Source organism: Neurospora hispaniola (genome assembly GCF_033458365.1).
Source record: "Neurospora hispaniola strain FGSC 10403 chromosome Unknown B0T23scaffold_2, whole genome shotgun sequence".
NCBI lineage: Eukaryota > Fungi > Ascomycota > Sordariomycetes > Sordariales > Sordariaceae > Neurospora > Neurospora hispaniola.
In genome coordinates, this window is record NW_026944407.1 from 2,931,783 (window position 1) to 2,959,482 (window position 27,700).

General features: G+C 52.3%; 6 protein-coding genes across 6 annotated transcripts; 2 read left to right on the forward strand and 4 right to left on the reverse strand.

The window, feature by feature from the left end:
- Positions 1 to 513: 513 nt before the first annotated feature.
- B0T23DRAFT_402558 (uncharacterized protein) lies at positions 514 to 1,364 on the reverse strand (the record flags this gene model as incomplete). Its single annotated transcript, XM_062838680.1, has 3 exons — positions 514 to 688; positions 788 to 1,239; positions 1,296 to 1,364. The coding sequence occupies 3 exons, from the start codon at positions 1,362 to 1,364 to the stop codon at positions 514 to 516; spliced, it is 696 nt and encodes a 231-aa protein (XP_062695695.1).
- A 1,707-nt stretch (positions 1,365 to 3,071) lies between these two features.
- Positions 3,072 to 6,118, reverse strand: B0T23DRAFT_83473 (kinase-like domain-containing protein). Its single transcript, XM_062841865.1, has 4 exons — positions 5,928 to 6,118; positions 5,813 to 5,843; positions 5,421 to 5,737; positions 3,072 to 5,364 (listed from the first exon to the last, which is right to left on the reverse strand). The coding sequence occupies exons 1-4, from the start codon at positions 6,001 to 6,003 to the stop codon at positions 3,365 to 3,367; spliced, it is 2,424 nt and encodes an 807-aa protein (XP_062695696.1). The 5' UTR covers positions 6,004 to 6,118; the 3' UTR covers positions 3,072 to 3,364.
- Positions 6,119 to 7,597: 1,479 nt separating this feature from the next.
- On the reverse strand, positions 7,598 to 9,481 carry B0T23DRAFT_438297 (uncharacterized protein; the record flags this gene model as incomplete). Its single annotated transcript, XM_062840654.1, has 2 exons — positions 7,598 to 8,834; positions 8,890 to 9,481. The coding sequence occupies 2 exons, from the start codon at positions 9,479 to 9,481 to the stop codon at positions 7,729 to 7,731; spliced, it is 1,698 nt and encodes a 565-aa protein (XP_062695697.1). The 3' UTR covers positions 7,598 to 7,728.
- A 981-nt stretch (positions 9,482 to 10,462) lies between these two features.
- On the reverse strand, positions 10,463 to 16,472 carry B0T23DRAFT_451705 (ARM repeat-containing protein). Its single transcript, XM_062841124.1, has 2 exons — positions 16,029 to 16,472; positions 10,463 to 15,956 (listed from the first exon to the last, which is right to left on the reverse strand). The coding sequence occupies exons 1-2, from the start codon at positions 16,194 to 16,196 to the stop codon at positions 10,587 to 10,589; spliced, it is 5,538 nt and encodes a 1,845-aa protein (XP_062695698.1). The 5' UTR covers positions 16,197 to 16,472; the 3' UTR covers positions 10,463 to 10,586.
- Positions 16,473 to 19,679: 3,207 nt separating this feature from the next.
- On the forward strand, positions 19,680 to 20,792 carry B0T23DRAFT_402562 (uncharacterized protein; the record flags this gene model as incomplete). The annotated part of the gene is made up of 3 exons (XM_062838681.1): positions 19,680 to 19,780; positions 20,045 to 20,425; positions 20,657 to 20,792. 3 exons carry the CDS (start codon positions 19,680 to 19,682, stop codon positions 20,790 to 20,792), a joined length of 618 nt encoding a protein of 205 aa, XP_062695699.1.
- A 2,203-nt stretch (positions 20,793 to 22,995) lies between these two features.
- On the forward strand, positions 22,996 to 24,729 carry B0T23DRAFT_393687 (uncharacterized protein; the record flags this gene model as incomplete). Its single annotated transcript, XM_062838093.1, has 5 exons — positions 22,996 to 23,132; positions 23,213 to 23,320; positions 23,395 to 23,535; positions 23,589 to 23,855; positions 23,910 to 24,729. 5 exons carry the CDS (start codon positions 22,996 to 22,998, stop codon positions 24,727 to 24,729), a joined length of 1,473 nt encoding a protein of 490 aa, XP_062695700.1.
- Positions 24,730 to 27,700: the final 2,971 nt, after the last annotated feature.

The window sequence follows — 27,700 nt, forward strand, 5'->3', positions numbered from 1 at the left end:
CAATTGCTGGCCATGACAGTGAAGGTCAAGCGCAAAGTCAAGCGAAAACCGACCTCAGGATATCCTGACATCTGAGGATTGTTGAGAGATACCACGTCAGGAAGATTGGTTCATTTGGCCCCATTTTTGATGTTGTCGTTGCGACCGAAGCTTGGTGATTTTGGAAATGGACCCCTCTTGAGTGGTGCCTCTCCGAAGTTTCGTTGAGTACCAAGCGGACTCTTGCCAGCTATCGTTTTCGGAAAATTGTATCGTATACGACACGGGAATACCACTAACCAGCATTGAAATCCATGTTCGAATCAAGTTTCCGTATTACCATTATTGCAGTCATCGAGCTAGCAGCAAATATCTCCAGGTTTTGACCCCCAGACTTCTATCAACCACCCATTAGTCGAGCAGACTCATTATCAGCCACCCGTCACTACTCAGCAGTCTGCAACCGCCCGTTCCCGCTTCCGGATGCGCATCCGTATCCGTCCCGTCATTAACGCCGTTGCCGTGATCGAAAGGCTACGCAAACACCTGAAGCTCCGACGGCGCAAACGAGAACTCAGACAGAGTGCAAGCCTGGACGTTCCAGTAGTAGGTATCGCCATTCTTCCACTCGGAGGGAGGCGTCTGGTGCTCTTCGAAGGTGCAGTTGGGCGTCTGCGCGGCAGAAGTGCCGTTGGCAGAGAAGATGGCCCTGGGGAGTTCGTTGATGTTATTAGCTCAGACTTCATTCTAGTGACTTCAATCTGAGAGAGCTGGCAGCAGAAAGAGAGAGGGAGCTGCTAGAACTTACATGTTCCCCGGCCCCTCCAAATCATCACACTCCCAAGTCTGCCTCACCTCCACACTCTGACTACTCTTCCAATACCGAAACTGCGTCTGGGACCGTCCTCCCTCAGCCAACACTCCTCCCTCCTTTTCCCCTACACTTGCACCCAAAGTCGAGTTCACCACAGTCGTACAATCATATACCCTCTGCCCGTAAAACGAATCCGAAAAATCACTGCTATAAGCATCGCAGTACACGTTTAGCTTTGGCAACGCGTTACTAGTCAGATTAAACCGGACCGTGGCGCCGTTGATGCGGTGCGAGGGCGTGGTGTAGGTCAGAGAGGAGGAGTAGTGAAAGTCGGACACGGTCCATTGGAATCCGTGAAGAGAGGTGTTGGTACAGCCTGCAGGGAGGTTGTCGTCGGTGGAAAAGGAGGCGGTCATGGCGTGATTTGAGTTGGAGTTGGGGGACTGCTGGATTGAGACGACGGGACCGGATGCCGAAGAAGCAGGAACGGGGAGGCGGCCACTGAGCGGAGGAGGAGGAGGAAGAGGCCGGTGAGGAAGAGTCCGGAGCGATTGCTGGGTTTGTTCGTCATGTTGGGAACTTGGGGTGGGCTGTTTGAGGTTGATGGAAGGTAAGATGATGCTGAATATGGTAAGTAAACTGGACTGAAAAGCCGTATACTACCGTAGGTAGGCGGGTAGGGGACCTGGGTGTTGCTCTGCGCTTGGAGAATTCGAAGTGCTTCTGATCGCGTCAGGATAGGAAGTAGCGAGACAGTTTATATACCCATCATCAAATAGAAGAGTTCCAGTTGGTTCGGTCGTATCCCACCAAAGACGTATTTCAGTCCGGACTTCTGAGGTCGGATCAATTGCTTTCACCTGATCTCGATTTCTCTGTTCCCCACACCTTAGAACTGTCAGCTCGATCCCAACACGTAAGATAGAAGACTACAAAACGCGGCAGAGTGCGGATGGGCCGTCTAGCGGGGTAGTTTCCATAGATGAGCCGAATAGTGAGGCAAGCACGATATGATCGCGCTGCGGACAGGAAATCTGCGGCAGGGACAACCAACAACCCAACAACAACCGGAAACTAGAATGGACCTGTACATACTACATTGGACTAACAAATCTCGTATTCCCGTACAGTCAAGTAAGACAAGAGTCTTCTGAGCGTGTCGTGATCTTAGCGTTATTCTCGTGGGGGTCACGTTCCACCTTAGACGACCCTATTTGGTTGAAGGTTTGGTTTGGTTTGGCCGGTTCGTTGTTTCTTCGTTAGTGGTGTTTTGGTTACTTGGAATGGAAAATAGAGGCTCGAGTAACGTTATCATTTGGGGAAGGGACGGATGTCATTTATGTACCTCAAGGCAAAATGACGAGATCATAGTTGCCATTGTTGTTCGGTTAAGTCTCGTTGTGGTAGCAGGCGCGCCTTCCACTTCCTTTTGACGACGACATGTACCTGAGGATGGAATGTACAGTACCCTCATTCAAACTTTCTTCATTTCATGTTACACCGTCCACTCGCTGTGAACGTTCATCACGGCCTGTGACGAGTGACAATTCAAAGGGTACCTACGTTTGTGACAGCTGATGTGAACGAACCCTTTAAATGGCAAATCATGTCCCGTGTTACCAGCACGTCAGAATTTCATTTCATTTTCTTTTCTTTTTCCAAATTCTTATTTCATGGAAAACAAGAATATCTTGGTGCTGTCGATTGAGTGGCCCAAAAACAAAGCCATCTTCTTCTCGTACCACATCATCCTCAAGAAAAAGATCGGCTGGTGGCATGCGTGACCATTGTTCATGTTTCTGCCAGTTCGTTAAACCGCCCATGTAACAAGATGAGTTACTTGGGAACTACTGGATGGCCGCGGCGGATAGTACCAGTAGTAGTAAGGTGCTCTTGGTATTTGAGTGATCCTTCTTCATTGTCGGGACACACAGAGATCGTCCAACCTGAACAAGCTCGTAGGCGGGTCTCTTGTTGTATCAGTCAGTTTACAAGTTGAGGCATCCACTGTTGAGCGTGATCATGCATAGTCGTAAGCTTAGGCAATAAGTTTTCACTTCTGAACTGGTCATCGCCTGGACTGTACGTATCCAGTTCATGTGATCACCGCGAATCAGTGCGTGATCACCGGAAAATAGAAACACTAGATCCGGTCCGGTCCCGAAAGATAAGACAAGAGTGATTGACAGTGTACAACATGCCTGAGACCTGAGGCCTGAACAAACCCATCCATGTGTCGAGTGTCTTACGAGACGTGGGCCCGATTTAGGCTTCGTACTAGGAGAGCAAAAACCCCGAACATGTATTTCTGTCACTAGATGGTAATCCATGTTTCCATTCACAGATCCTAGTCCTGTACTCTATCCAAAAACACCCTTCATAACGGATGCTTTCAAGGTAATAACAGTAGGTAACACGGCTTGATGGAAGCCTCGGTTTTCCCTAACCCAGTCCAATGCTGATCATAACACATCATAGTATCGTCGTCGACGGTCATACATTAAGTTCTATTTCCCCTCCAGAAACATGCCTGCCCCCTGGCTTCACCCCTAACCCTCGCGCATCATCTCCCTAACCACCATGCCCATCCTCCCCCAGAACATCAAGCGGCTCGACCCTCACCAAGATCTCCTCCAACAGTCCCTCCAGAAACCCACCAACATCCTTGCCCAACCCCACCGGCTCCGCCTTGTCGTAGTGGTCGATCTCCTTGCACACATGTGCCAGCTTATACACCAACTTGCGTATCTTCTCGTTGGCTGCCTCAGCACGCTGCTGCTTCGGAGTAGGCGGGGCTGGAGCATACCCCGGTTCCGGCCGGTACGTCTGCTGCAGCATGATTTGTCGGCGTTTGAGCGCCTCCTCTAGTGCAGGGAAAATCACGTCGTTAAGGGCGTCCAACTCGCCGCTGGGACTCGGCGGATCGGGCGAAGGAAACGCCAATGATGTTGATGACGAGGACGGTGTACTGGCTCCGCCATGGTTGGATGAGGTGGAGACTATGCGGCTCCCTGATGGCGACGAGCGTGGCATCTCCTTTGATGTTAGGGGGCTCAGCCCTTGACTCTGATGGTAGCTTGACCTCTTAGGTTGATACTGTCCAGAGGACTGTTGATACTGTGAATCTCGTCGTTGATGCTGTTGTTGCTGCTGCTGTTGGTACAATGACTCGCGCGAAGGTTGATGATAGAGCATTGTAGGCTGTGACTGCTGTCTCTGATGTTGTTGGTACACTTGCTCGCGCGATGGTTGGTGATTTAGCTGACGCTGTTGCTGCTGTGGTTGTTGCTGCTGTTGCTGCCGGTAAAGTGATTCACGCGAGGGTTGATGGTAAAGGGGAGGCTGTTGCTGCTGCTGGAAAGGTTTGCTGGTGTTTGGTGCTTGCTGACTTGTTTGCTGGTTGGTAAGCTTTTGAAGGGATTGTTGCTGTTGCTGTTGTCCTCCTCTGTATGGGGGAATCTCGGGCAACTTCATGGGTCCAGCAGCCGTTCTTGACGGTGAAGACGTAGGTTGTTGGCTGTACTGTGATGGAGAGAATGCTGATTGTGGCTGTGTGCTGTTCTGAATAGCCGGTCCGAGGTTCATACCCCCAATATCCCGTCGTAACTGTTCCTGAAGCACACGATCATAATCTGGAGAACTGCCTAATGGTGTGTGTGCTACCGGCCTGGCTAGTGATGTGCGGGGCGTTGCGGATTCCCTCGATTGATGCTGCTGTTGCTCTAGTTGTTGTATCTGCTGCTTGACAGGCGAACTAGGCACAAGGACTCTGGTCGGAGGCGGCGGCATCGCTGTGCTCGGCGTTCCTACAGGTTTCCTCGCAGGTGATGCTTGCCTCGCGGTGCCCGTCCCACTGGTGTCAACTGCAAGTTTGGATGTCGCCTGGCTAGATTCTCTCCTCCAGTCGTCCCGGTTATCCGCGCTCTCATTAGCTCTCGAAGATCTCGCATTGAGTGTCGACTCGTCCATCGGGTTCAACATGCCGGGCCTGTGAACAACACCGCCGCGGTCACTAACCAGCCGCACTGTGCCAAAGTCCCACATGTCCTCATTGATATGCTTCCGTTGCTCAACATAGTTGTTCTCCTCCGGCTCATGGTACTCTTCGTCATCTTGCTTGTGCGTAGCTGCCCACCGGTTGTAACGCTCGATGAGCTCCGTCAGATAGCTCGTCTTCTTTGCCCGCCGAATGAAGGGATGCTTGAGAAGTTCTCTTGCCGTTGGCCTTTCCTTGGGGTCACGCTGCAAGCACAACTCGATGAAATCCTTGAATCCCTTGCTGAAGTTGCCTTCCAGGCGTGGGGGCGGGTTCTTGGGAATCAGAAAAAGCACCTTCATGGGATGAATATCGGCATAGGGTGGCTCTCCTTTGGCGAGCTCAAGGGCCGTGATACCCAACGACCAGATGTCAGCCTTGTGATCGTAGCCGCTTTGCTTGATTACCTCGGGGGCCATCCAGAATGGGGTGCCGACAAATGTGTTTTTCTTGGTCATGGTCGCGGATAGCTGACCGGAAACACCAAAATCAGCTAGCTTGACCTGGCCATTGGCAGCAAGGAGGATGTTGGCAGCTACTAGCGGTTAGCAAAAGCTGTTTAACGGGACATGTGCATTTGCTGTCCCTTACCTTTGACATCGCGGTGTAGCTTCTTGTCTTGGTGTAAATAGTCCAGTCCCAGCAGCAGTTCACGAACGATGATGGCGATGTAGTCTTCCCCAATCAGACCTGGCTTCATCAAATCGGCACAGCTGCCCCCCGAGCAAAACTCCATGACGATCCATAGCTCGGCGCCTTTGGCGTAAGAACCATAGTATTTGGTGACGTAGGGCGACTGTAGCTCGGAAAGGATGGCGATCTCCTGGATAATGTCTTCTACTTCGTCCTCGGCGCTTTCAATATCGATAACCTTGATAGCTACTGCCTGGCCACTCCGTTTGTCGACACTGGATTTTGAGTAGAGAGATTAGTATGCGGCGCTGCGAGAGCATGGCGGGAGAGACGTGGGATCGGGACGGTACCCTTTGAAGACCTTGCCGAAACTACCTCCACCTGCAAATCACGGTCTACTGGTCAGCAACCGCCGCTTGAATGGCGCCGAGGGCCATGGGCGTATTGGACGCTCGGTGAACCAACCTATACAAAATTCCTTGGTGTATAGGAGTTCGGGGTCCACAGATCCCTCGTGCTCGTCATATTCGCGGTCGGCCATGGCGTACGTAACTTGAGTCGTGGCGGAGGGGCGAGGTGGTTCTATTTCAGACGGCGGTGCAGGCGAACGAGGGTCGCATGGGTTGGTTGATTTGCCTGGGACACAACAGTGCGCCAATTGGGTCGGATCTCGTCGTGGGATGTCGCTCGAAGGTCGCAAAGGATTATTGCAGTGGGCAAGATGCGCGACGAGAAGCACAAGTCGTAGGGCTACGAGGCAGGAGAGGGCGATCAAGGGCGGGAGCGAACGGTGACTAGGATGATGTTCTGGTCCAGTCTGTAGGTGCAGCCGGGACACGGGGGACTGAGCAAGGGGAAGCTCGAACAATTGGCGGGACCAGGCCAGCCCCAATGACCGCCACAGTTCCAAGGACGACTCGGAGTGTCGCGAAGCAGTCTGGGGATTTCAGTTACGCGAGGAGTCGGTCGGATGCTGGAGGGGAAGAATACTGGAGGTTGGAGGGCGCAGGCGCAAAATTGTGAGCCAGGTCGATCTGAATGAAGGAATTGGGACTTTGGAAGGAGGTGTCCGATGTTTACACTGCACTGGAAGTTGAATGGAGGCAGGGGACGACGGACCCGCGAAGGTTACCTAAGAAATGGCGATCCCAGCCCGCTCCATGTTTGGGAGAATGGATCCCTCCCCACGCGCACTGTGTTCAGCGCCGAGTGTCTCACCAGCAGGTTAGTACTGTACCTGTAGCGCGGTACGTAGCTCACGAATCAACAACCGGGGAAGGAACCAAGCCAAGATGCTCGATTTCCTTCATCCAAATTACACAGACGGAGCATTCCTCCCATTCGTCAATCGACTGGACGATCAGGAACGCGCAGAAATCTCTTGGGAACGGAGAGAGGGAAGGCAGCCAGATAGTGTATGTATGTAGTGTACAAGATACCTAAGCAACATATGGGATTCTGGGTCATTCGTAGGGCAGGCCTGTTAGCACCGCCGCTTGAGATGTTCGCATGCGATGGGCATTATAAGTTCAAATCTACAAAATTCAAGGTCGCGTATTCCAAGGCCGATCTCTTCTTCCTCGTGTTCTTTTCAGTTCCATCTTCTTGTAGGCCGCAACACGAGGACATGAGGTGTCGGTTAAGGAACGTGCAAAACATTCACATGCGGGGGTCAACGACATGCATGCACTAACAATTATCAGAGGGGTGCCCTGCCCTGCAGCAGTGACACCGCGTCGCACGCTTGCAGCTTTGACCTTGCCTACCCGTGTGGTTTTTGTGGGGTAACCGTGCACGCAGGCGCATTCCACTTCCTCACCACCATGGGGCAGCCACCACAGCAGATGCTGCATGACTGGTGATGGACTACCTCTGCTAACAGGGGAGGCCTTTTGGACAGAAGAAGTGGTAGTTTTGCGTGTACCCTAGATATACGTATGGCCACGCTAGAAGAGGGGTAATCAAAGCAACAAGATACAGAAAGCCAAGTAATGTTATGACCCATGATGCGCCTTGTTTCCTTCTTCTGTCCTCTCTCTGTTCTCTTCAGCTGTGAGACGTCTGCTTTGTCCTCCCAATTGTATACCTTCCAAATGTCCTCCCAGTGACGCCAATTCCCCGCTGTGCGGAAAAACAACACGATATATCCTTCCTTGTGCTGTAAAAAGGTATAATAACCCGTCTAGAAATAAAGCCATCTCTAGTCATCCATCCACCCGGGCCTACCCATCTTCTGTGTGAGTTGGTCAACAGGCTCATGGCTATCCTATTCCTCAATGAACTCAACCATGACAGTGCCATTAGCCAGACCGGCCTCCTTGATCGTCTGATCAATAACATCAAGCAGGTTGACGCCTCCAGGCATAGACTTGAGCTCGAACTCGAGTCCCTCCTTGCCCGGCAGGGGCTCGGCCTTAAGCCACTCGTAGATACGGCGAACGGGTTCGTCAAGTCTGAATCGGCGAATGATGCGCTGCGGCGGATTGCGGACCTGCAGTCTCGTCACGGTGGCGGGGTCGATGGGGGGCTCGACATGCGGTCGGTCCGAGGCGATCTGAGCAAAAACGGAGTTCTCGGTGGAGGGAGTCTCAGGTTCAGGCTCAGGAGCCGCCTGAGCGGGCTCTTCATCGGCTCGCTCCTTGCCCTTGGTGGAGTCTGTCGGCCTGGTAAGCGCATCAGGGTCGTGGACCTTGGGCGCCGAAGAGCTGCCATTGCCTCCGTTCTCGAGGCTGTTGCGAAGTGCCATCTCAAGCATCTCTTCCTCCGTCATCCTGTCCACATCCACCACCTGCTTGGGCTGCTTTGTCTTGAGGACGGGGTTCTTAGCGTGAGCCTCCAAGCTGTACCTGTCCAGGAACTCGGCCAGCTGAGCATGAAACTCCAGCGGTTTGGGGAACGGAACGCCGCTCCACACCTTGACCTGCTCGCCTGTGCGGGGATCGATAATGGAGACATGGGGATAGTTTTGAGGATTTTCGTGTGTCTGGTTCGGAAAGTAAAACGAAATGTACTGCTCGGCTGAGCGGTCCGTCTTGTCGTACTGCAAGAAGACAAAGTTGTGCTTAACGAGCTCCTTGATTGGCTCATCCTTCCAAATGTCTCGATTGAGGGCCTGGCAGTTGAAATCAGCCATATCCTGGAGATTAACCATGATCCACTTCTTCTCCTCCTTGCCCTCGTCACGCGCTTCATCCCAGCTAAGATGTGCCATCAACTCGTACGGGGGACGGAAAAGCTCTGCCAGACGGCCAGCCCGCGTTGAGGCAGTTCCTGTCGGGGGAGAAACCACACCACCGGCAGCGGAGCCGGGAATGGGATCGGGAGGCTGATCCCAAACAGTGGGCTGTGCGAACGGGTTATGGGGCCGCCCTGCTGAAAGCGTGTTAGCATAACATGGAACAGTGCCTTGGAACTTGTGGAAACTTACCCCGAGCTTGCCTCACCCTCTGTTGTTCCAGCCGAAACTGCTCAAACATCTCTTCGTCGTCTCCGCCGAAGCCTCCTGGGGCAACGAGAGTCTCTGTCGTTCGGGCCATGGGGGCACGAACGTCGTCCTCACCGCTTGGACCTCCAGCTCCGGATCCACCACCGCCGTACATCTCTTCTTGTAGTCTCTTTGCCATGGCGGCATCCTCCTCCTCCTGGGCCCTCTGGGCAATGGTGGCCGCCCTCGTTGCCTCATCGCCCGAGTCGTCGAATTGTCCTAGGTCATCATCTTCCGTCATTTGGATATCATCGTCGTCAGAGTCGATGTGAATAACACCGGCAGCGTCCTCACGGCCGACATTAGGGCGGCTGGGCCGGCTTGACGAGCGAGAGGCGCCAGCAGATCGAGAAGCGGCAGCGGGAGCTGTCTCTGTCGCGGGGTTGGAAAGGGTACGTTGAAGCTCTTCGTCGGCAAACCAGAGCTGGATGGCTTGCTCCAGATCACCGCCGCACAGCTCCAGCATGCGCCTGGCAGCTGTGTCGTTGGCCCCGGTGATGCTCGCAAAGTTCGCGATAGATTCTGAATCAGCCATCGCGAAGACCGTTGGTTGAGTGGTGGCGTTCGAAGGGATGGTCGTAGAGGGTTGGGAGAAGGCCAGGGGGTCCCGTCAACAGGAGCTTCCTAAATAAACGAAATGCAGTACGCGAGAGCCCGGTGCCGGATCTTGAGTTGAGCGTTGTCAGGAAGAGGGGACAAGACGTTGGTCTCTGGCAGCTGGAGCTGATGCGAAACGGGAAGAAATGGGGAAAGGACTGAGTTGGAGAGCAGGCAGTCGAGGTCGGATGCGGGAAGGTGAATCTATCGATCTGCTTGTAATTTTGAGGATGCGCTATCGTAACGCGAAGCTGTGACTGCACCGACTAATGTTGTACAGCGCACGCGCAGTGACTTAAAGCTGGCGGAGAGGAGGGATGTTCGAGGCCACGGAGAGGTGGGGATCCTAGTCGGGCCCGTTTGGCGGCGGGAGCTCGATGATGCTTTCGGATTCGAGGGCGTAGTTGATAGAAAAAGATATTGTGGCGAACTGATTTCTGGTAGCCGATTGATAATGGGGGAATATTCTGCGGCAGTAAAAGACAAGCGGTAGAAGAGTGAATGAAACCTTTCCCGTCTTTGATTTCGAAAGGTCAAAAGTTGAATCAATCGTTCGGCATTGGATCGATTTCCCAAGGCGCCCAAGCTAGTGACGCAAGAGGGACGCTGTCCCACTGTCGCACTGAAGAGTCCGCTCGACGGGCAGTCAAGCTAGCGGCTGGACCTGTATGGAAGCTTCTCCCTGCTGTCCCCCGGCTACTGTGCCTGCCGCCATGGGCCCTGGCCTTGGCAACTCTACACGAGTAATACGAGACAAGCACTACCTCTACCTCTACACAGCAGGCTAGGATCTAGGATGGGGGTTAGGGTTATGCGTGAGATTCTGAACAACCAACCCTCCCCCACAACAACCTGCATCAGGTGTTTAGAATTTGTGATTCAGAGATAGCGAGTGACCAAGGTTCGACTTGCGAAGATGTAGAGAGGGTGGTAATGTTGAACTTTCGAGCCTATCTATGTTCCCATCATGATGTCTGCCGTATACCGGCAGTCCCTTCCAGTATTCCTATGAATTTGACACTAGGGCGTTGTCACACAAAGTCCTAATCAAGCAGAACCAAACACGCCTTCCACTTCAGCTGCACCTCCGACGAACGCTCCTCAGTTAACGCCTTCACAACCTTTTCCTTGACTCCCGACAAGGCATCACCACTCGCATGTTTGGGGAGCTTCCCCATCGCCACAGCCGCCATGGTAGCCTTGGCCCTCAGCAGCCTCTGGTCTTCCGTTCCAGTATCAGCCTTGTCAAGATCCAAGGTCGCCAAATACCATTCAAGAACCTGGGAATCTGGAGATCCAGCTCCATCTTCTCCACCCTTGGTAGCTGCCTCAAGCAACTCCAAGACGCATTCATACCAAAACACCCTCCTGATGGCATCGAACGGAGCCTGGCCGATGTACGGCTTCTTGAAATCCGGCTTCTTTGCGTTTTCCTCCAGCGCAAGCGCAATCTCCTTCAACTGTCCCATCGCATCCTCCTGCATTTTTGCACGATTGTACCCCTTCGCCACAGCTTCCATAGCCGCCCACGCCGTCTGACTCTTCGGATCCAGACCTCTCGCCTTGTTGTTGGTACTCGCCTTATCGTCGACATCCATGGCGTCCTCGTCCGCGGTCATGTCCAAATAGGGCGTCACAATCTCCGAGATGGTCGGCAGCATTGTCAAGTCGTCTCTTGCAGCTGCGAACATCCACAGGCAGCGGAACGCATGAGGCCGGTATTCGTTGTTGTTTCTCTTGGCCTCGCGAACGGCGATTTTCTTCAGTTGTTCCCCGAAAGAGGCGTCTTTCTGCCAGATCACCTTGCTTTTACTGACAAAGTCAGGAAACGGCTTGAGGAGCTTTTCTTTTCCTGGGAACGTCTTGAGGGCCAATGCCTTCTCATAGACGGGCCACAAGGTCTTGAGGTTCTCAACGTTGACTTGTCCAGTGACATCGCTGGCCTTGGTGATGCCTGCGACAGCAGACGCAATAGCCAGGGCGCCAGCATGCTTTAGTGCCCATTGTGCCGTATTCAATGACTGTTGAACAAGCTCGACGATCTCGGACACGTATCTAGCAACGCTAAGGCTGCTTCCCGCGTGCTTGGCCCAGACTTCATCAAATTCTTTCCGGACATAGTCGTCGGTGTCGTGCTTTCCGAGGTACGCAAAAGGCAAAAGCTTGCCCTCGAGCGCATTGAAATGGTCGGGCGAAATTTTCGAAAGGGCCAGGACGGCATCTGCAACCTTCTGACGCCTAGCCTCGTCCTCCGACTCAAGGTAGAGCTCCAAAAGCCTATCCGAGAAGCGTAGCTTTGCCTCGTCTGGACAGCCGCGGATAATGTACGCTGCAGCACGCGCATAACCCTGGCTGACCTCGTCGTTTCGATCCAGCACCTGCTTCTCCATGAGTTGCAGGAAACGGGCTGAGTACGGCTTGAAGTCTACGGTATGCCGAGTTGCCAGAGTAGATAGAACGCGACTGCAGCCGATCTTTGTAGGCATACCAATGGCTGTTTTGATGGCCTCTTCGAGGGCCGGCGCTAGTTCCACCATGACGTCGGCGTCAACTGTCCTGAGACTGCTCTCGATTGCCTCAGTGACCGGGCTCTGAGAGACCGCTGAGCTCCGAAATTTATCGATCTTATCTCTGTCGTCTTCTCCAGCTCGTTGGTAGTAGTAGTTGACAATATCAGCCTCAAGCGTACTAAGGCTTCCGAGGAGATTTGAGACTATGGTGGCGATGTAAGGGTTGAGTGCCTTCCCACCCTTCTTGCAGATCTTGATGACTGTGTGGGTAGCAAAGTACTTGACTTCCTTCACTCCACTCTCGATTCCTTTGTCCGAAAGTAAGAATGGCAAGGCCTCGCTCATCATGGCTCTGGCAGACGCAGTGTTGCCTGACTCTTCCAACTGGCGGACCAGTGTTGTTGAAAGAGCAATACAAAGGTGTAAGGCAGCATTTCTCACAGTACCCTTAACATCATCGAGGACCTTCAAGGCCGCCATCCAAATGTCCTTGTAGTACTGCTCGTACTTTTGAAAAGGCCGTCCGGCGACCAGGTCGGAGATGGCAGCACAGCTCGCCTCGCGAACTCTCCATTCCTTGCCAAGGATACACTTGAGCAAGTCCTTCATAATAGCATCGAAGTTCGCCTCAATAACGGCATTGGAATCCTTGACTAGAGCCTTCCAAATATCATTCATGGACTTTTGCACGTTCGGGTTGGGGTCAAACCGGTACCGATACAGCTTCGGGTACAGTTTTGGGTCGACCTCTGACTCGGAAAGAATGTTGCTCAGTCCGAAACGACCAAAGGCAGATCGGGTGGACCAAGTGGCAGCGTTCGTTGCCAATGACATGAACTTGTAGACAAGACTTTGATCGCCCACCTCATTCGCAAGGCTAACGATGTCTTTGTACGAGGTAACGGACTTGCCGTCGCCAGTCGGGAGCGCACCGGCCTCGAAGAGTTCTGTTTCTTCATCCACTTTGAGCTGCGGACCTGATCCCGTGAATGATGACACAAGATCGCGTACAAGGTCACCTTTCAGCGCCGAATCTCCCTTCTCGTATACGAGCGAGAGACCTCTGGATGCAGTCTCCTGGACCAGTTCATCGCGAGCACTGAGCAAGCGCATGAATGCTACCTGGCATTCGCGTAGCCTGGACTGAACCTCTTCAAGGTGAGCACAGTACTGGATGATGCAAAAGAGCCAGATACCGGAGGCCTTGAGCAGAGATGGCTTGGTATTCTTGCAGTCGGCGAGCAGCTTCTCCAACACCGCGGTAATCCGATTAGATCGCTTGGGAATGTGGTATGAATCGCCTCTGGCCTCAACGTCCAGCGTAAGCTGGACGACCTCAGAATCCCAGCAGGCAATGGCGGCGGTAATGGCTTCGCCAACCGTGAAATGGACCTCTGCCTGTCTGAGCTCGTAGAGAGCAAATAGCTTCTCAAGTATGAGGGCAACAAGATCGCTGCTCTCTTCACTAGATGATGTTTCCGCAGAAGGTAAAGGCATTGCGAGTCGCCCAAGAGCGGTGATAGCCTTTTCATTGCCCTTTTTGGCAAGGAGAACCAGTGGATCCACGAAGGCCTTGGAAATCGTATCCTTGTCCGCCCCAGGAAGTACGCAGATACCCGCCGTCCAGAGCTGGCTATAGGCCTCGATCATAGCCTCCTGGGTTGAAAGCGTGCTGGAGGATACCGAATCAAGCGTGGGAAACACGTTGCCAAGATTACTGCTGACGTTGTTGTCCTTGTCTGTAGAGTAGTACACCGATCTGGAGATGAGATGTGCAAGTGCGTTGAACGCTCCTTCGACCGCATTGAGCTCCGACCCAACGGCTGTCTTGAGGTTCTTGGTTATGTCAGCCAAGGTACCCTTGAACATGTTGATAGATTCCGAGCTGTTAGCCGGATGCGCGGCGAGGATGCCAAATGCCGAGCATGCAAGTGGGCGGATCTCCCGCTTGTTGGAAGTAATGAGCGACATCAATTCCACAGCACGAGGAACCAATGGTGCGAGGATCTTGCTCGGAGTGAAGGAAGCAAGTTCTACGAAAGAACGTGCACACCACCCTGCAATCTCGGTGTCCTCTAAGAGCATGCCGTCAAAGGCCGAACGGAGGAGGCAGAAGATGGCTTCACTGTGCTCGCTGGAGGCCAGGTAATCACGGATCGCACGCCGGGTCTTGAGATCAGAGTGTACGGTTGCGCTCAACTGACGTTCCCAGCCCGGTTCAATGGTGAAGTCTTGTAATGCAGTGAGGAAGAGAATCCGCTTGCAATAATCGACAGCAACAGGAAAGGCTCGGATACACTGTCCTGGGAAGTTGGTAAAGGATGATCCCTCATCGATATCCATATCAGCACCGGGTTTGCCACCGTATGATATGGTCTTTGTCAAGAAGGTAACCACCATGTCGTGCCAGGCCGGCAGCGTTCGGGATTTCTCCTCGTTGGCGTAGTACGTCCAAGGGTCTAAGCCCTTTTGACCCTCTTCAACGACGTCACTCCGCTCATCCCGCCGACCAGCTACTGCAAGGATATCAACCCATCGTGCGTATATATCGGAAAATGGCAAGCATTGGTTCGCCCATTTTGTTGCAGCGTGTCGAGAGCTCCGAACAATGTTGCCTTCTTCCGTCTTGACCATGGATTCCAGGATCAGAGCGTGAAGTTGTTCAGACAGGTCGGGGTTGTGAGGTGGTTTGAAGTTTGCGGCAAGACTGGAGAGAGCGGCGTCAATGTTGACAACGACGTCCGCAGTGGGATCTTCGCAAAGAGATTTAAACAGCCATTGAGCCAAAACCATGCGCTCTGTGTCGGACATGGCCGTGCCCTTCGCAAGGACGCCAATAGTCTCGTAGGCCCTGGAGCGAAGTGTGTTGTCATCAAGAGACTGGCGTTCAGGCTTAGGCCATCCCTGTGTCTCAACGAACTCCCGGAGTAGTGTGACAAGCAAGGCCCTGATTTTGGAGAATTCCGGTTTGCTGGCACCTATGCGGGCGACCCAGTCAATGAACTCAAACAAGGCCCGATGTACCTTGGTAAGTTCAAGCCCGGACGATGAAGAAGACGATGAAGGGCCGTCGACTTGCATAGCGTCTGGACTCTCTCTTTGCGTGGCCACATCTAGACGGAAAGCTGCTAGGATCTCGTCGGTGAAGGTAGTTGATATTTCCGACTTGCTCAGCAGACCAAGAATACGTATCCTGTACCGAGCTGGTAGTCTTGAGTGAGCCTCGAAGAGCTGGCGAACAATCTCTCGGTCTTCTAGCGACACTTTGCTTCTCTTGAGCATATCATCTCCAACACCGGCGAGGCGGAAATCGGAGCTCGAGGCAGCATAGATGGCCGGGAGGAAACGTTCTTGGTCCGTGAAAGCACCGCTGGCGAGAAAATTGACGGCTTGAATTCGCGTCTCGGGCAAACTGAGACCTGACTCGGCAGGATTCCAAGTCTCGGGCTTGTTCAGTGTGAGAAAAGGGAGATCCGACTGGGCCAGCCCAGGGGAATTCGCAGAGCCTTGTGCAGCTATACGCAACAATAGCAGCTTTCCCAACCAGTCGGCGACAAACTGGGCGTCTTTGGGATCCTGAAGGCCTATTTGTCCCCGGAGCGTTTCATCCTCCTTGCTTCCTCTGAGCGGCAGCTTGAAGTCATGAAGACAACGGAGGAAGACGTTGAACAAGCCGGCTCTCGAAGCGCTCACATCCGAGCCGATTCCAGGGAGGATCTTGGGGATGAGCTCTCGACGTTCTACCAGACCTAGTCTGACGATACTGTGCTGAATGAAGACGAGATCGAAGTGCTTGATAAGTTGTGACCCTGTGGCCTTGTATTGGTCAAGCAGAGCGGCAACGGGGAGTACAATGCTGGGTTGTTTGATGAAAGTGGTGAGCCTCTGGCATACTTGAACGACCTGCGGACATGACAATGTGAGCATTTACGCAGGTTGGGTCTCTCAAGACGAGCGCGACTTATGATGACAGACCTTGTTGCGGACTGAAGCATAGTCGCTGCCGGCTTTCAGGAGTAAAGGCGGTAGGAATGTTTTGAGAAGCTGCTGTAGCTTCTCTTCGTTGTTGGCCACGGCGAGAATGCGAAAATCCACCTTTTCGACAAGGTCAAGCTCTCTTTGTTCGGTTGATGAGGTCGCCATATTGCACTATCTGGTGTAAATGAAACAATATCTGTGCTTGTTTTGGTGGTGGTGATGGGAGTTGAATTGGAGGCTTCACCCCAGAAAGAGCCAGTCGCAATCGCGCAGAGGAGAATAACAGTAAATTAAGTGGTGAGGTGAACTACACTATTAGGCAGGCATCGCCACGTTCTAAATCCTCGTCATCCAGCTGTGCCTGGCGATCTTCGTGTGGTAGTATGGTATTTCTCTGCTTCGATAGTCGTGTCGGTTGGCTCACTTGATCATCCATTGTGGTCGATGCCAACTGACAACCAGGGGCACTCCTGACCGGACGAGCTGCAAATGGTTCGCTGGCAGGCACAAAATGCCCACGCGAGCTGGCAGGTACCTTGGCTGAGGTACGTATTGCAACCCCGCCATGAATGACTAATCACGCTTGTCCACTAGTGGGGCCAGGGCCGACAGCAGCTGCCGAATCCGGACCTGCCGATTGGACAACTGCTTGGGCAAGCTTTAGTAGCAACGGCCAAATGGATTCAACGGAGGAAAGGTCCAGTCCATCAAATCATTCCGTCCAGTCCTCCAATGCCGGTTTTGGGACTAATCACGATGAAGGTACCTTCCATGGCAGTACTGTAGAGGCCATCTTGAAACATTCGTCAACGACTTTCTTGCTCGAATGTCGATCGATACTTTTGCTCGCACCTCGTCGGGCAGCTTCAGCTCCATTATCGTTAGGCACGTGTTTGCAAGCTGAAATTACGCAGCTCATATGGCAAGTTGCAAGTCCTTGGAGGTAATGCAGCCTGATGAGTAGTAAGTATCTCTATGCGCTGCCAGCTACGGAAAATATTGCTGCAGCGCTCATACCTTATCATACTGATACTATCTAGTGGCCACATGCCTCGATGTAGGTTACCTACTTACCACTCTGTTTTTTATTTTATTTTATCTTTTTTTAATGTTGTTTTTTTTTCTTTTTTCCCAATCCTCCCCGTCGGCTGCAAAAACTTGGCTGAGGGTATTTAGTTGAACCTGCAACTCGTTTTGCGTGAGCGTACATCACAGGATAAGTGCCAAGCGCACCTCGCTATGCTTACTGCCCGTTGATTGACCTTTTCCAATATTTACAGGTACTTCAGTTATCTGGCTTATAATTTCGGGGAGTACTGCAATGCTACCTAGAGAGCCGGAGTGCCAAATTGAACGCAGTTCTTCGTATCGTCCCCAATAGGTATGCTATGGCTGCTTTCGTGCTTTATATTCATGTAATCTGTCGGCTGACAATCTTCCCTGAAAGTTTCAGTGACAACTAACACGGAAGTCAACCGGTTCACTCTCTTCAAAGCTCATTGCCAACAAGCAGCACTGGGCACTTCATCTGATAATTTGTATCTATGCCATTGCGGACATCCCCACGGGCTAAAAGATACGCACTCCAAATTCATACAAAATTGCTCGTGATACCGGCCGCTCAGTCTATACAAAGTCTGCCTGTATGTTTTTCGACATCCAAGCCTCCTTCACTCCTCTGGGGCCCAAACATCATGGGCATGATTTAAGCAAATTTGCTTCAAAAAAACCTCGGGTCACAGTCATTAAGCCCGTTACGAATGGTGTATATGGTTCGGATTCCAAATTGTGGGCAGAAAGATTTCTGCCGCAGTTAGGTGCTGGGGACATGGAGTGTTGGCTGCGAAAAGTCAAGATACGAAAGAGCGTAGCATGTCGACGCAGCTAAGAAAAGTCGAGGCATCCTCCAAGACATCGATCATGCTTCTCGATCGTGGCGGCTAAACTCCGCCCCCATTGGTTGTAAAATGCGGATTGAGGTAACTGTAGATCCGGGGAAGGTTGTATCGCACACTAAACAGTGCATGCTGGGATTTATGACGACTCTCGCTGACAGAAACCTCTCTTTCCATTCTCGTCGAGGAAAACTTACCATTTTTTTCCTGAAAGCCGGATATTGGATGAGAGAATTCCCATCCAACAGATCTGGGACAGGACGGTTAAGCAATGCTTAATGTCGTAAGTCCAGTCGTCCATGTAACAGGCTGACAGGCAAGAGGCATATTGGGGTTAAAGAATGGGGATTGTTATTTGATCATTCGGCACATGGGGACAAACCCACCAGTCAGCAAAAAGTCGGTACCTGGCTAGATCGGTGTACATACCGTACATACAACGGATCGCTAGTGACAGGCGGCGCCGCGTGGTTGCTGGAGATGCACGACATTCGGGGTTCTTGGGACTTTAAAGCATCTTTTCCACCCCCATTGTGCCCTGTCAATGCGAATTTCCCATTTCTTGATTCGTCCACTTGCTCCGGGGCAAAACACGCCCAGTTTTTCTGCGACTTGCATTGCTTGGAGGTTCCATTCACGCATCCTCACAAGATTCGTGGTACATATCTTTTCTCTCCCTCCTGATACTGCTGCCACCGTCCTACTGAAAGCAGCTTTCTGGAGCTTCATCAGAGAAGCCTGAAGCCGACCACGCTTTCACTACGGAGTTGGAAGCGCTTTGTGACCGCTAAGCGTCCATCAAGTTACACTCCTCATCACCGCCACCAGACACATAAATGATGAGCGCGCGGGCTTACCTAGTCCAGTCCGACGACCAAGTTGCTCTCCATCACAGGCCCCCAATGACCACGAATCATCCCATCTGCTTCTTATCACCGACCAAAAATGCATTTTGCCACAATAATGGTTAGCCTTGACTCCTGGCTCTCCCTCCCACGTACATACAGATGGAACGCACTGACTACTAGAGGAAGGTACCGGGAGATGTTGGAGACTTTGGACGCCCAAGGCACCGGTAGCCAGAAAGACGGAAGCCCGAAGCAAGCAACTCCGGTATGCGATTCACTCCCTCCGTTCACAGCTGGCAGAAGCTTGAATTATCAAGGAGAGTGCATATATACCGGGCCTCGATAACATTCACCATGCGCGTGCTAATGCGGACACGTTGAGAGCGGTTCCGTCATATCTGGCCATGTTTACGTCCAAGGGACAGACATCCATCTGCTACAGACATTTCCTGCCGTTCGAAAACAGACATCTTCCAGCCTGTTTCTTCAGTTTAGACCAGACAGGAGAGGGTTTGCGCCGGCTACAACCGCTGGGAGGGTGTCTGAATATTTGAGGTTCCTGCCCAGGTTGAAGTAGTGGGAATTGGAGGAAGCTGCCTGCTCTTGATGTTGAGGCCGCGGCGTGGGAAGAGCGTTTTGCATCGTACCTACCTACCTGCTCTGAGGAATATGTTTTCTCATCCCAGTCCACGTTAGTTCTTTCCCTACGCAATTGGTGATCTGCACTAACAGGGTGCAAGTTCATGCAAGTCACTCCAGCGGAGCTTGGTACCTAACGGACATGGCCAAACCGGTCGTGCGAACCAAGTACACCTTGGTCTCGGGTACATCCGCACATGATAGTATCATCAATGCGCTAGAACGCGGTCATGGCGTCGGCCTCCCCTCCCTTCCACTTCCCCACCATGCCCACCATTGCGGCTTGTGCCAGGATCCTCGTTAGCGGCGTAAAGAAGACTTCGCTGCAGGTAGTAACGAACCGTACATCACTGCAGCGGGGAAAAAAGTATCGATGGCGGACACAGTACACTAGGTACCGTGACTCTGAACACCCGCTGCGTGTGAAAATCTGCTCTGGGCTTGGTCGGTCCCCGCGTCAGGCGATACGTCGGCGCACCGTAATATACACGCCTGAAAGCGAGGAACGGCGCGAACTTTCCAAGTTTTTACGTTTTTTTAGCTTTGCTCTGCCCGAAAACTGGAAACTCCACCACATTTATTCCTCGTCCTCTTTCTTCACCTTTTTCTACTTCTACCACCACTTATGTAGCAAGGACTCCCTCCACCTTTCTTCTTCATCTGCTTTCCGCTCTTCACTTCTCTTTTCATTGGAGTCGTCTGCGTTTGCTTTGCCGTGTGTGGTGCACATCTCCAGAGGGTTTCATTCCTGCCTTACTCGCACCAAACGTCCTCTTGGCTTTCGGCTTTCGATTATTTCTCTCGTGCCTTGCGGTTGTTTTCCTGTACCGCCAGCAACCCCCAAAGTCGTCATTAGCGTCGTGACAAGGTCCGTATTCCATTATCCTCCTACTGGTGCCCGTCGACGCCATGCTGAACTGGCGGCTCCCATAGCAATTGGTCCTGTCCCTTCCTCCAGTTGGAAAAAAACACGCAAGGACACTGCTCAGCTTCCAGTGCTGTTAAAGAGTAAGTTCAACCACTTGGCCATGTCCTGCTCCCCAACCGGTCTCGTCTCCCCTTCATCCCGTGCTTGCAAGCTGCGTGTGCCGTGGCAAGCGACATCCTGTTCGTCGGCGTGGTGCCCGGCGAAGCTCGGCTATTGTGTAGTTGTGACGGTTCCCAAGCTCTCTGGCAAAGAGCTATAGGACATCTACCGGAATGGCCCATCCAACAGATAACTTCGATTACACGCGATTCGAAGATACGAGTACCCCCTTCAGAGGTCCGAGGGTCCCCGAATTGCACTTCCTTCTCCGTCCTCCGGCGTCATCCCGAGCCCCGATCTCCCAGACCTCGCTACGCTGCCCACACAGCGCGCTGCAACGCTGATTCGATAAAATACTACGTCCAAAGCGAGAGATGGGAAACACTCAATGGAACAGGAGGCCCTTGAAAATCGAGGAGGGAGGAGAACATGAACATGATACATGGAGATCGGTGGGCCACGTCGAGGACCTCACAGGCCGAGAGATCTTTCTGTGTGTTCCCAGGACAGATGGAGTCTCTGGATAGTCCGTGAGAAGAATTGGTGGTGTTCACGCCCTCTCTCGGATCCTTTCCTACAAGGATCCTCTCTTCTCAATGGCCTTATTCATGGGCAACGAAGATTCATATCCCGCCTGCCAAAATTTACACCCCATTCGGCGAGACTTTCGACCTTCCAAGTCTCCAACGATCTCTCCGCGGCCCACACGTTCCAGGCTTGAGTCACAACGGGACGCCTGCTACTCAGCGTGTGAGACGGCACACGGGCGGGCTTTCAAAGAAATGGATCAAGAATGGGACTCGACGCTATCTACATCTAAATCACACACCCGGCAAGCAGATGGACAAGTAGTCGGTCTTGAGGCCGCTATGTCGCATCCTCTGATACCAGGCTCTTCGTCGTCGGTGGCCTACGACGTTTTTTGCTCAGCAGTTGCTCAAAGCTGGTTTAAAGATTGGCCCGTTATGGCCGGCCTGGCCAAACTAACGCTAGTGCCGAGAGCGTGTGTAAAGGCCTTGCTTTACATAAAGCGGCCAAATATTGAAGTTGGGATGACAAGAGTTGCCAACGGATGCCGCCTCCATCTTGCACGGACGGGCCTATTCATGCTATCTCAAATTTTTACTAATGCTCCGACTTTCGCAGGTCTCTGCTGTTATTTCTCTTTCGTCCCGAAAACTTGCCGCATACAGGTAACCATCCTCTTCCTATCTTCAGTTTGTCGTCTCATCACGACCAACTCGTCCGTCATAGTACGTTCTTGTTAGGCGTAACGGTACTCTAAGAAGCGCTCGATTCGACTGCAGCTCAACATATTGCTTGTTGAGTCCACTTCACCCGACACCGGTGAGTGTCTGCCTCCTTCCCTCCTGTGTTTGTACTTCCCTTTCATCCCATGTGGTGAGCACTTGAGCACATTAGGTGTTCCGCATTCTGGCCTTTGCATATGAGCAGAATCCTATTGTGTCACGGATGGCCCTACTGTGTCTCTGCCTGAAATGGATCAGGCAGCTCATTCTGGATGTCGGGGTATAAATTGTCCTTGGACAGTGGTTCTGGCCTGGATTGTCTTCTTCTCACAACACTGTCACAACACTCGTCAAAGCTGACAGCATGAGGAGTTTTCAGAGACGCGTCACGCACTTGCGGCACATACCGCTTTCACCTAAACCTCGCATCGACACGCTCGCCGAGTTGCGCAACTTGTAAGTGTTGATCTTGTTGTTTACTTGCGGCACTTGCTATCCCAGTTTCCTTGCCATCTTCCCAGCTGCTTGCGCATGCTGCAGGCGCGCTTGCGCAGTCTGGCAAGAGGGTCTTGTCTGGACTCGGCCGAGTGACTGAGCAGTGCCCACATCTTTGGCAAAAATATCGGGACCGCAGAGCATTACTCAAAAATTTCTCCACTCTGGGCAAACTTCCATCCTTGTCCTTCAACTCGCAGTTCCTGCCTTCAACTTCTACGTACCCTACCCTACCACTACCGCCTTCCACCTGCCCTGGCCTCTGTGCCATACCTTCCACTCTTACACCTCAGCAACCCTTGCCTTGCGCAACCAACTTGCTGTCGAAGTGGTAAGGCATCACTTTGCACCCTTCCACCACTTTCACACTCGAGAAGCATACCCTCGCGGTGTTCGTCCTTGAATCTCCCACGCCCCGCGTCCTTTTCGGGTACGACGTTTGTTCATATCCAGGACAACAGCCCAGAGTTCGGACAAGGACAAGTCCAGTCATCGTTCAGCCGTTTACACTTCTTGCCATCTCACCTCACTCCCAACTTTGTGTTTATATCTGCCTTCCCATCTTGCGTATACCCACTTTCCTCCAGCTTCCTTCATTGTTCCTGTGGCAACAATCCCCTCTCTTATCTTTCTACTTTGGATCCTTCTGCCAGCAGTCACACGCGTCTTTCCATCTTCCCCGCTTCCTCTTTTACCCGATCATTCCTCTTTCGATCTTCTGTCGCGTCCGCCTCACCACGCATGTCACCTGTCGCCGAGATCTCATGCTCTCGTGCCGCTTCCTGAACTAGACTGACAGCGCAAAGGATCATGGCCGATTACACTGCTCCCGGAGCCCCCGGCACCAACAACGCCGCTCCTACCATGAACGGCAACTCTGAGGCCAACTTCCAGGCCCCCGCCGCCCTTGTTCAGCCCGGCACCAACGAGGCCAGCAAGACCCTGTGGTAAGTACCAAGCCATTAGGCTCGCTTTTAACCTTGTGTTCACTATGGTCTTCATGAATGAGGTCTGACTTCGGTTTCAGGATGGGCGAAATGGAAGGCTGGATGGACGAGAACTTTATTAAGAACGTTTTCACCACTGTCCTCGGCGAGACAGTTCAGGTCAAGGTCATCCGCGATCGCAACTCTGGGTAAGTATCTGTGCTATCTTGATCATCGCCTTACGTCCTGCCGCTCCTGTATACTTACATTATCCGAACCACAGCAACGCCGGCTACTGCTTCATTGAGTTTGCCACCCCTGAGGCCGCTCAGAAGGCCCTTAACCTGAACGGCACCCCGGTTCCCAACAGCAACCGTGCCTTCAAGCTGAACTGGGCTTCCGGCGGTGGTCTGATTGACCGTCGGTGCGTACACATCTGCTTGTCATCCACTGAACATGTGACTGATAGCAATATAGCGATGATCGTGGCCCCGAGTATAGCATCTTCGTCGGCGATCTGGGTCCCGAGGTCAATGAGTTTGTCCTCGTCTCGCTTTTCCAGTCTCGCTTCCCGTCCTGCAAGTCAGCTAAGATCATGACCGATGCCATGACCGGCCAATCCCGCGGCTACGGATTTGTTCGCTTTTCAGACGAAGGAGATCAGCAGAGGGCGCTCGTCGAGATGCAAGGCGTTTATTGTGGCAATCGTCCGATGAGAATTAGCACCGCGACTCCGAAGACTAGGTTAGTCCTTTGCCCTTTTATACTTTTGAACGCGGTCCTAACACTTCTTAGCAGAACTCATCAGTACGGCGCTCATGCACCCCATGCCGCCAACCCCATGATGGCCCCTGTCCCCGCTCACGCGACCAACCTTCAGTGGGGAGTTCCCCCCCAGCCGTACTATTCCGGTTTCAACCCGATGCAGCCCATGAACCAGTTTACCGACCCCAACAACACGACTGTCTTCGTCGGCGGTCTCTCTGGCTACGTCACTGAGGATGAGCTCCGCTCCTTCTTCCAAGGTTTCGGTGAAATCACCTACGTTAAGATCCCTCCCGGCAAGGGATGCGGTTTTGTTCAGTTTGTCCACCGCCACGCGGCCGAAATGGCCATCAACCAGATGCAGGGTTACCCGATCGGCAACTCTCGCGTCCGTCTCTCCTGGGGTCGCTCCCAGAACAACTCCGGCGTCGGTACTCCCTACCGCCCCGCCCCCCCTCCGCCTCACTACATGGGCCCTCCTCCTCCGCCCGGCCCTGCTGGTCCTTATGGCGCTCCTCACTTCGGCGGCAACGGCGGACCGCCCCCGGCTTTGGTAGGCCAGACCCTTTTTAATCAGTATACCCCGGCCCCCTCCCCGGCTCAACTTGCCGGCTCCCCGAAAATCCCGCCCACTCCTGTTTTGGCTTATGCCACTCTTTACACGGCCCCAGTGACCCCCCCGCCGGCCACATTGGAGGCGTCCAAACCTGGACGTCGCCGCCAGCCCACTAGCAGAGTTGCTAGTGGCAGCAACGGCCGTGTTCTCAACGGCCGAATCACCAAGCCTAAGACTGAACCCAGTGGTTCACATGGCCAAGTTGGCCGCTTCTTCCGCCGTGGCGGAATGAAATGAGACTCGGGAGCCACACAACCTCTGGACCTAATCAACCCAACGACCTAACATGACAACAACTTTTTTCTTCAATTCTTTTCAACAACCTGTTTCTTTTCTCAAACAACATTTTAGTCTGTGCTAACAACAACATCGACAGTAATCACGCTCTGCCTATGCTTATGGTTGATCATCGCTCGGCGTTGGGGTGTGGCGTACCGGCAATCAAAACGTCCCCAGGTAACCGGTTGGCTTGAGCATTTCCCATCATTCTTCTCGGTCCGATAGCCACGACGAGGTGGCCACTTTTTGCTCGAGTTGTTTGTGTCGTTTGGGGTTTGCTTGGGGCGTCGTACGGGTCTTTCTGGTCTACTCTACGAAATGGCTTGCTGCGCGGAGTTTTTCAAAATGATCATGGGTTTTACGATGGAAAGAGGATGTGGTCTAGTCTCAAAATTCTTGCTTGTCAATGCGTCTTTAGATTGGTTTTACGGCGAGCATTGTTGCTTTCGTTCATTTGATCTGGACGATCGAGCGATGGGAAGTTTTTCCGCAACCCAGATACAAAGATATCTTGACAGATTCGTCACAAGTTAGCTTAGGTTGGCTCTCACAGTTTCCTGTGCGTGTGGCGGGTTATCTACGGGTTAGCATCGCTAAATCACTTCGCTATACCTCGTTTCGTTGTGCTTTGTGTTTTATAGTCTTTTGTCCTGTGTTGCACTCGATTTTCGCTATGATCTCCACCGAGCCTTGCTGTGCCCTTTATCTTGATTAACTTTAGATGAGTTTGAGGCTATAGTTGATGCATCGTCCGTCACTCTCCTCGCTTCACATCGATACATACAATTGATGTTGCCCACGCCCGAGCCCTTCCCATACATAGCTAAGGCTGACCATTCACAGGACGCATCTTAACTACCTATGTCATGGCCATCCATGTCCCGGCGACGAACTTTCAGCCATCCTTGATAATTCTGGATACGGTGAAAGCGGCGTTTCGGCATATCATCATTCACTAACGTTTGTGGTGATTATGGCCGAGCAGCCCTGCCCATCAAGAGCTGCTGTCTCAGCCCGTACATTACCATGCTTCTCCAGAGCCTTTCAAGCATTCACATGGGACTGATGGGAGGCTTTTGAAAAGCCCAAGTACTAGCAACACTAAGAGGGAAGTAAAAGTGGGAAATTGACTGCTGTATTAAAATAGGAAGAGCGAAAGATGATTTGCACCAACGTTGAAAGACTTCCAGTTTTGCTTGCCTCGTCTACTACCTTGGGTATGCTCTGTTTTGGATACGGATATGAACATTGTATTCAATAATGAATGAGCTGACTTGAACATTGATAACGTGGATTGAGGCGAATTTCCCCAATGAGCAAATATGAGGTGTCTGGTAGGTGTCAACGCAGACCTTATGTCTGCCATCACTGTAACACGCCGCGGGTTATCAAAGGGCTGGCAGCTTACCAATGGAAGTCTTCTCGGCAGAACAGTCTCCTTTTACATTACCCGACTGTAGATTGCCATACTCTCCCAGTGAATGGGAGTATGTCCTCAGCTATAGTAAAAATCATTGACTCCTCCCCTCTCGCCGTCACAGTTCCCGTATTAGCATCGCTAACCTGGACGATCTCACTCTATCCTAACCCTTGGTTGCTTCCACGTTAAGCTTGGAAAGGGCCAGCCTACTTTACAAGCCAGCCTTACTAACCGGTAATGAAGTCCAACTTTGGAATCACTGCTGCCATCCTTATGGTCTAGAGGATTTGGGCCTAAATCGGCAGATGTCGATTTGTGATGTCAAGTGGCATGTGGAAGAAGTCCCAGCCCCGCTTCCGTCCCAACCTTGGAGAAGCTCCTGCATATACGCAAAAGCCTACAAGGACATAGAAGATAAGCAGAGAAAAAAAGGGCACCAGACCGGAGTGGGGTCATTTCAAGTTGACTGCTACACCTGCATTGCGTGGCTACCTCTACAGTAGAGGTTATGATTGGGACCTCCAGTCTACTAGAACGTATTGATAAGTTTGACAAGAAAGGCAGGAACAAACGGACTTGGGGCTGCGTGGTCATCAAGGTCCTTTGCCTTTGTCAATGTCATCTGGAAAGACTGGAGGCTTCTTCAGCGAACATAAAGTTGGGTTGCAAGAACGAATCAAGGTGAGTGTTTACATAGTTTTGTACCTCGCTGCCTGCCTGCCTTGTGGTTTAGAAGAAAAGTGAATGAGGCCGTTGGCCATCTGCATGTGCCAACTTGGTCCGTTAAGGTTAGGCACTCGTTCTCGTGTATCCTAGAGCCCAGATCTAACGGACCGCGAGGCTCAACAAAAGACAGAGAGGAGTAGGGAGACTGTTGAAGTTTCTTTACTACCTTGGGGCTAACTCAGCGTTTCGGGCCCGAGGGGCACCGAGAAGTCCGATGGGAAGGAACGAAGTGAAGGGAAAGGAGTGAACGGCGTAATTTCATTACCGATCGGGTAAATGGTAATTGCCAGTTCTGGTATTTGCTCAGCTGGAATACGTGACACGTGTCTGGTCATTTCCTTCGATGCAAGAGGACGAGATATAAGGGTGACGACTACGGAAGTTATTATGCTTGTGGTGTGCCTTCAACGGCGCGATATGGATTTTGTTGGGTACAGCAGTTGCATGTCCTTGGTTTCTTACGTACATTCAGTCAACCACGCTGATTAGATTCTCTGTTTGGTCATTGTTTGGTTACTTCTTGTCCATGTCTACGTAAACGGGGAAGGTGGTACGGCCTTGCATGGCTTCAGTTGATAGCGCTTGAGCAGAAACATCCTCGACCGCATCCAGGATTTCCTACAGTTTTGCGCATTCTCGTCCAAGCTTTCAATATATGTCATCCTCTACTGGCTATGTTATCTAGGACATCGAAAAGTTTCTTGTGGTCAGCCTTGCAGTTGAGCCTTCAGCGGCCCCTGCCCCAGGAAAGTCTATTACTATCGGCTGCGGCTTCCAGGAAGA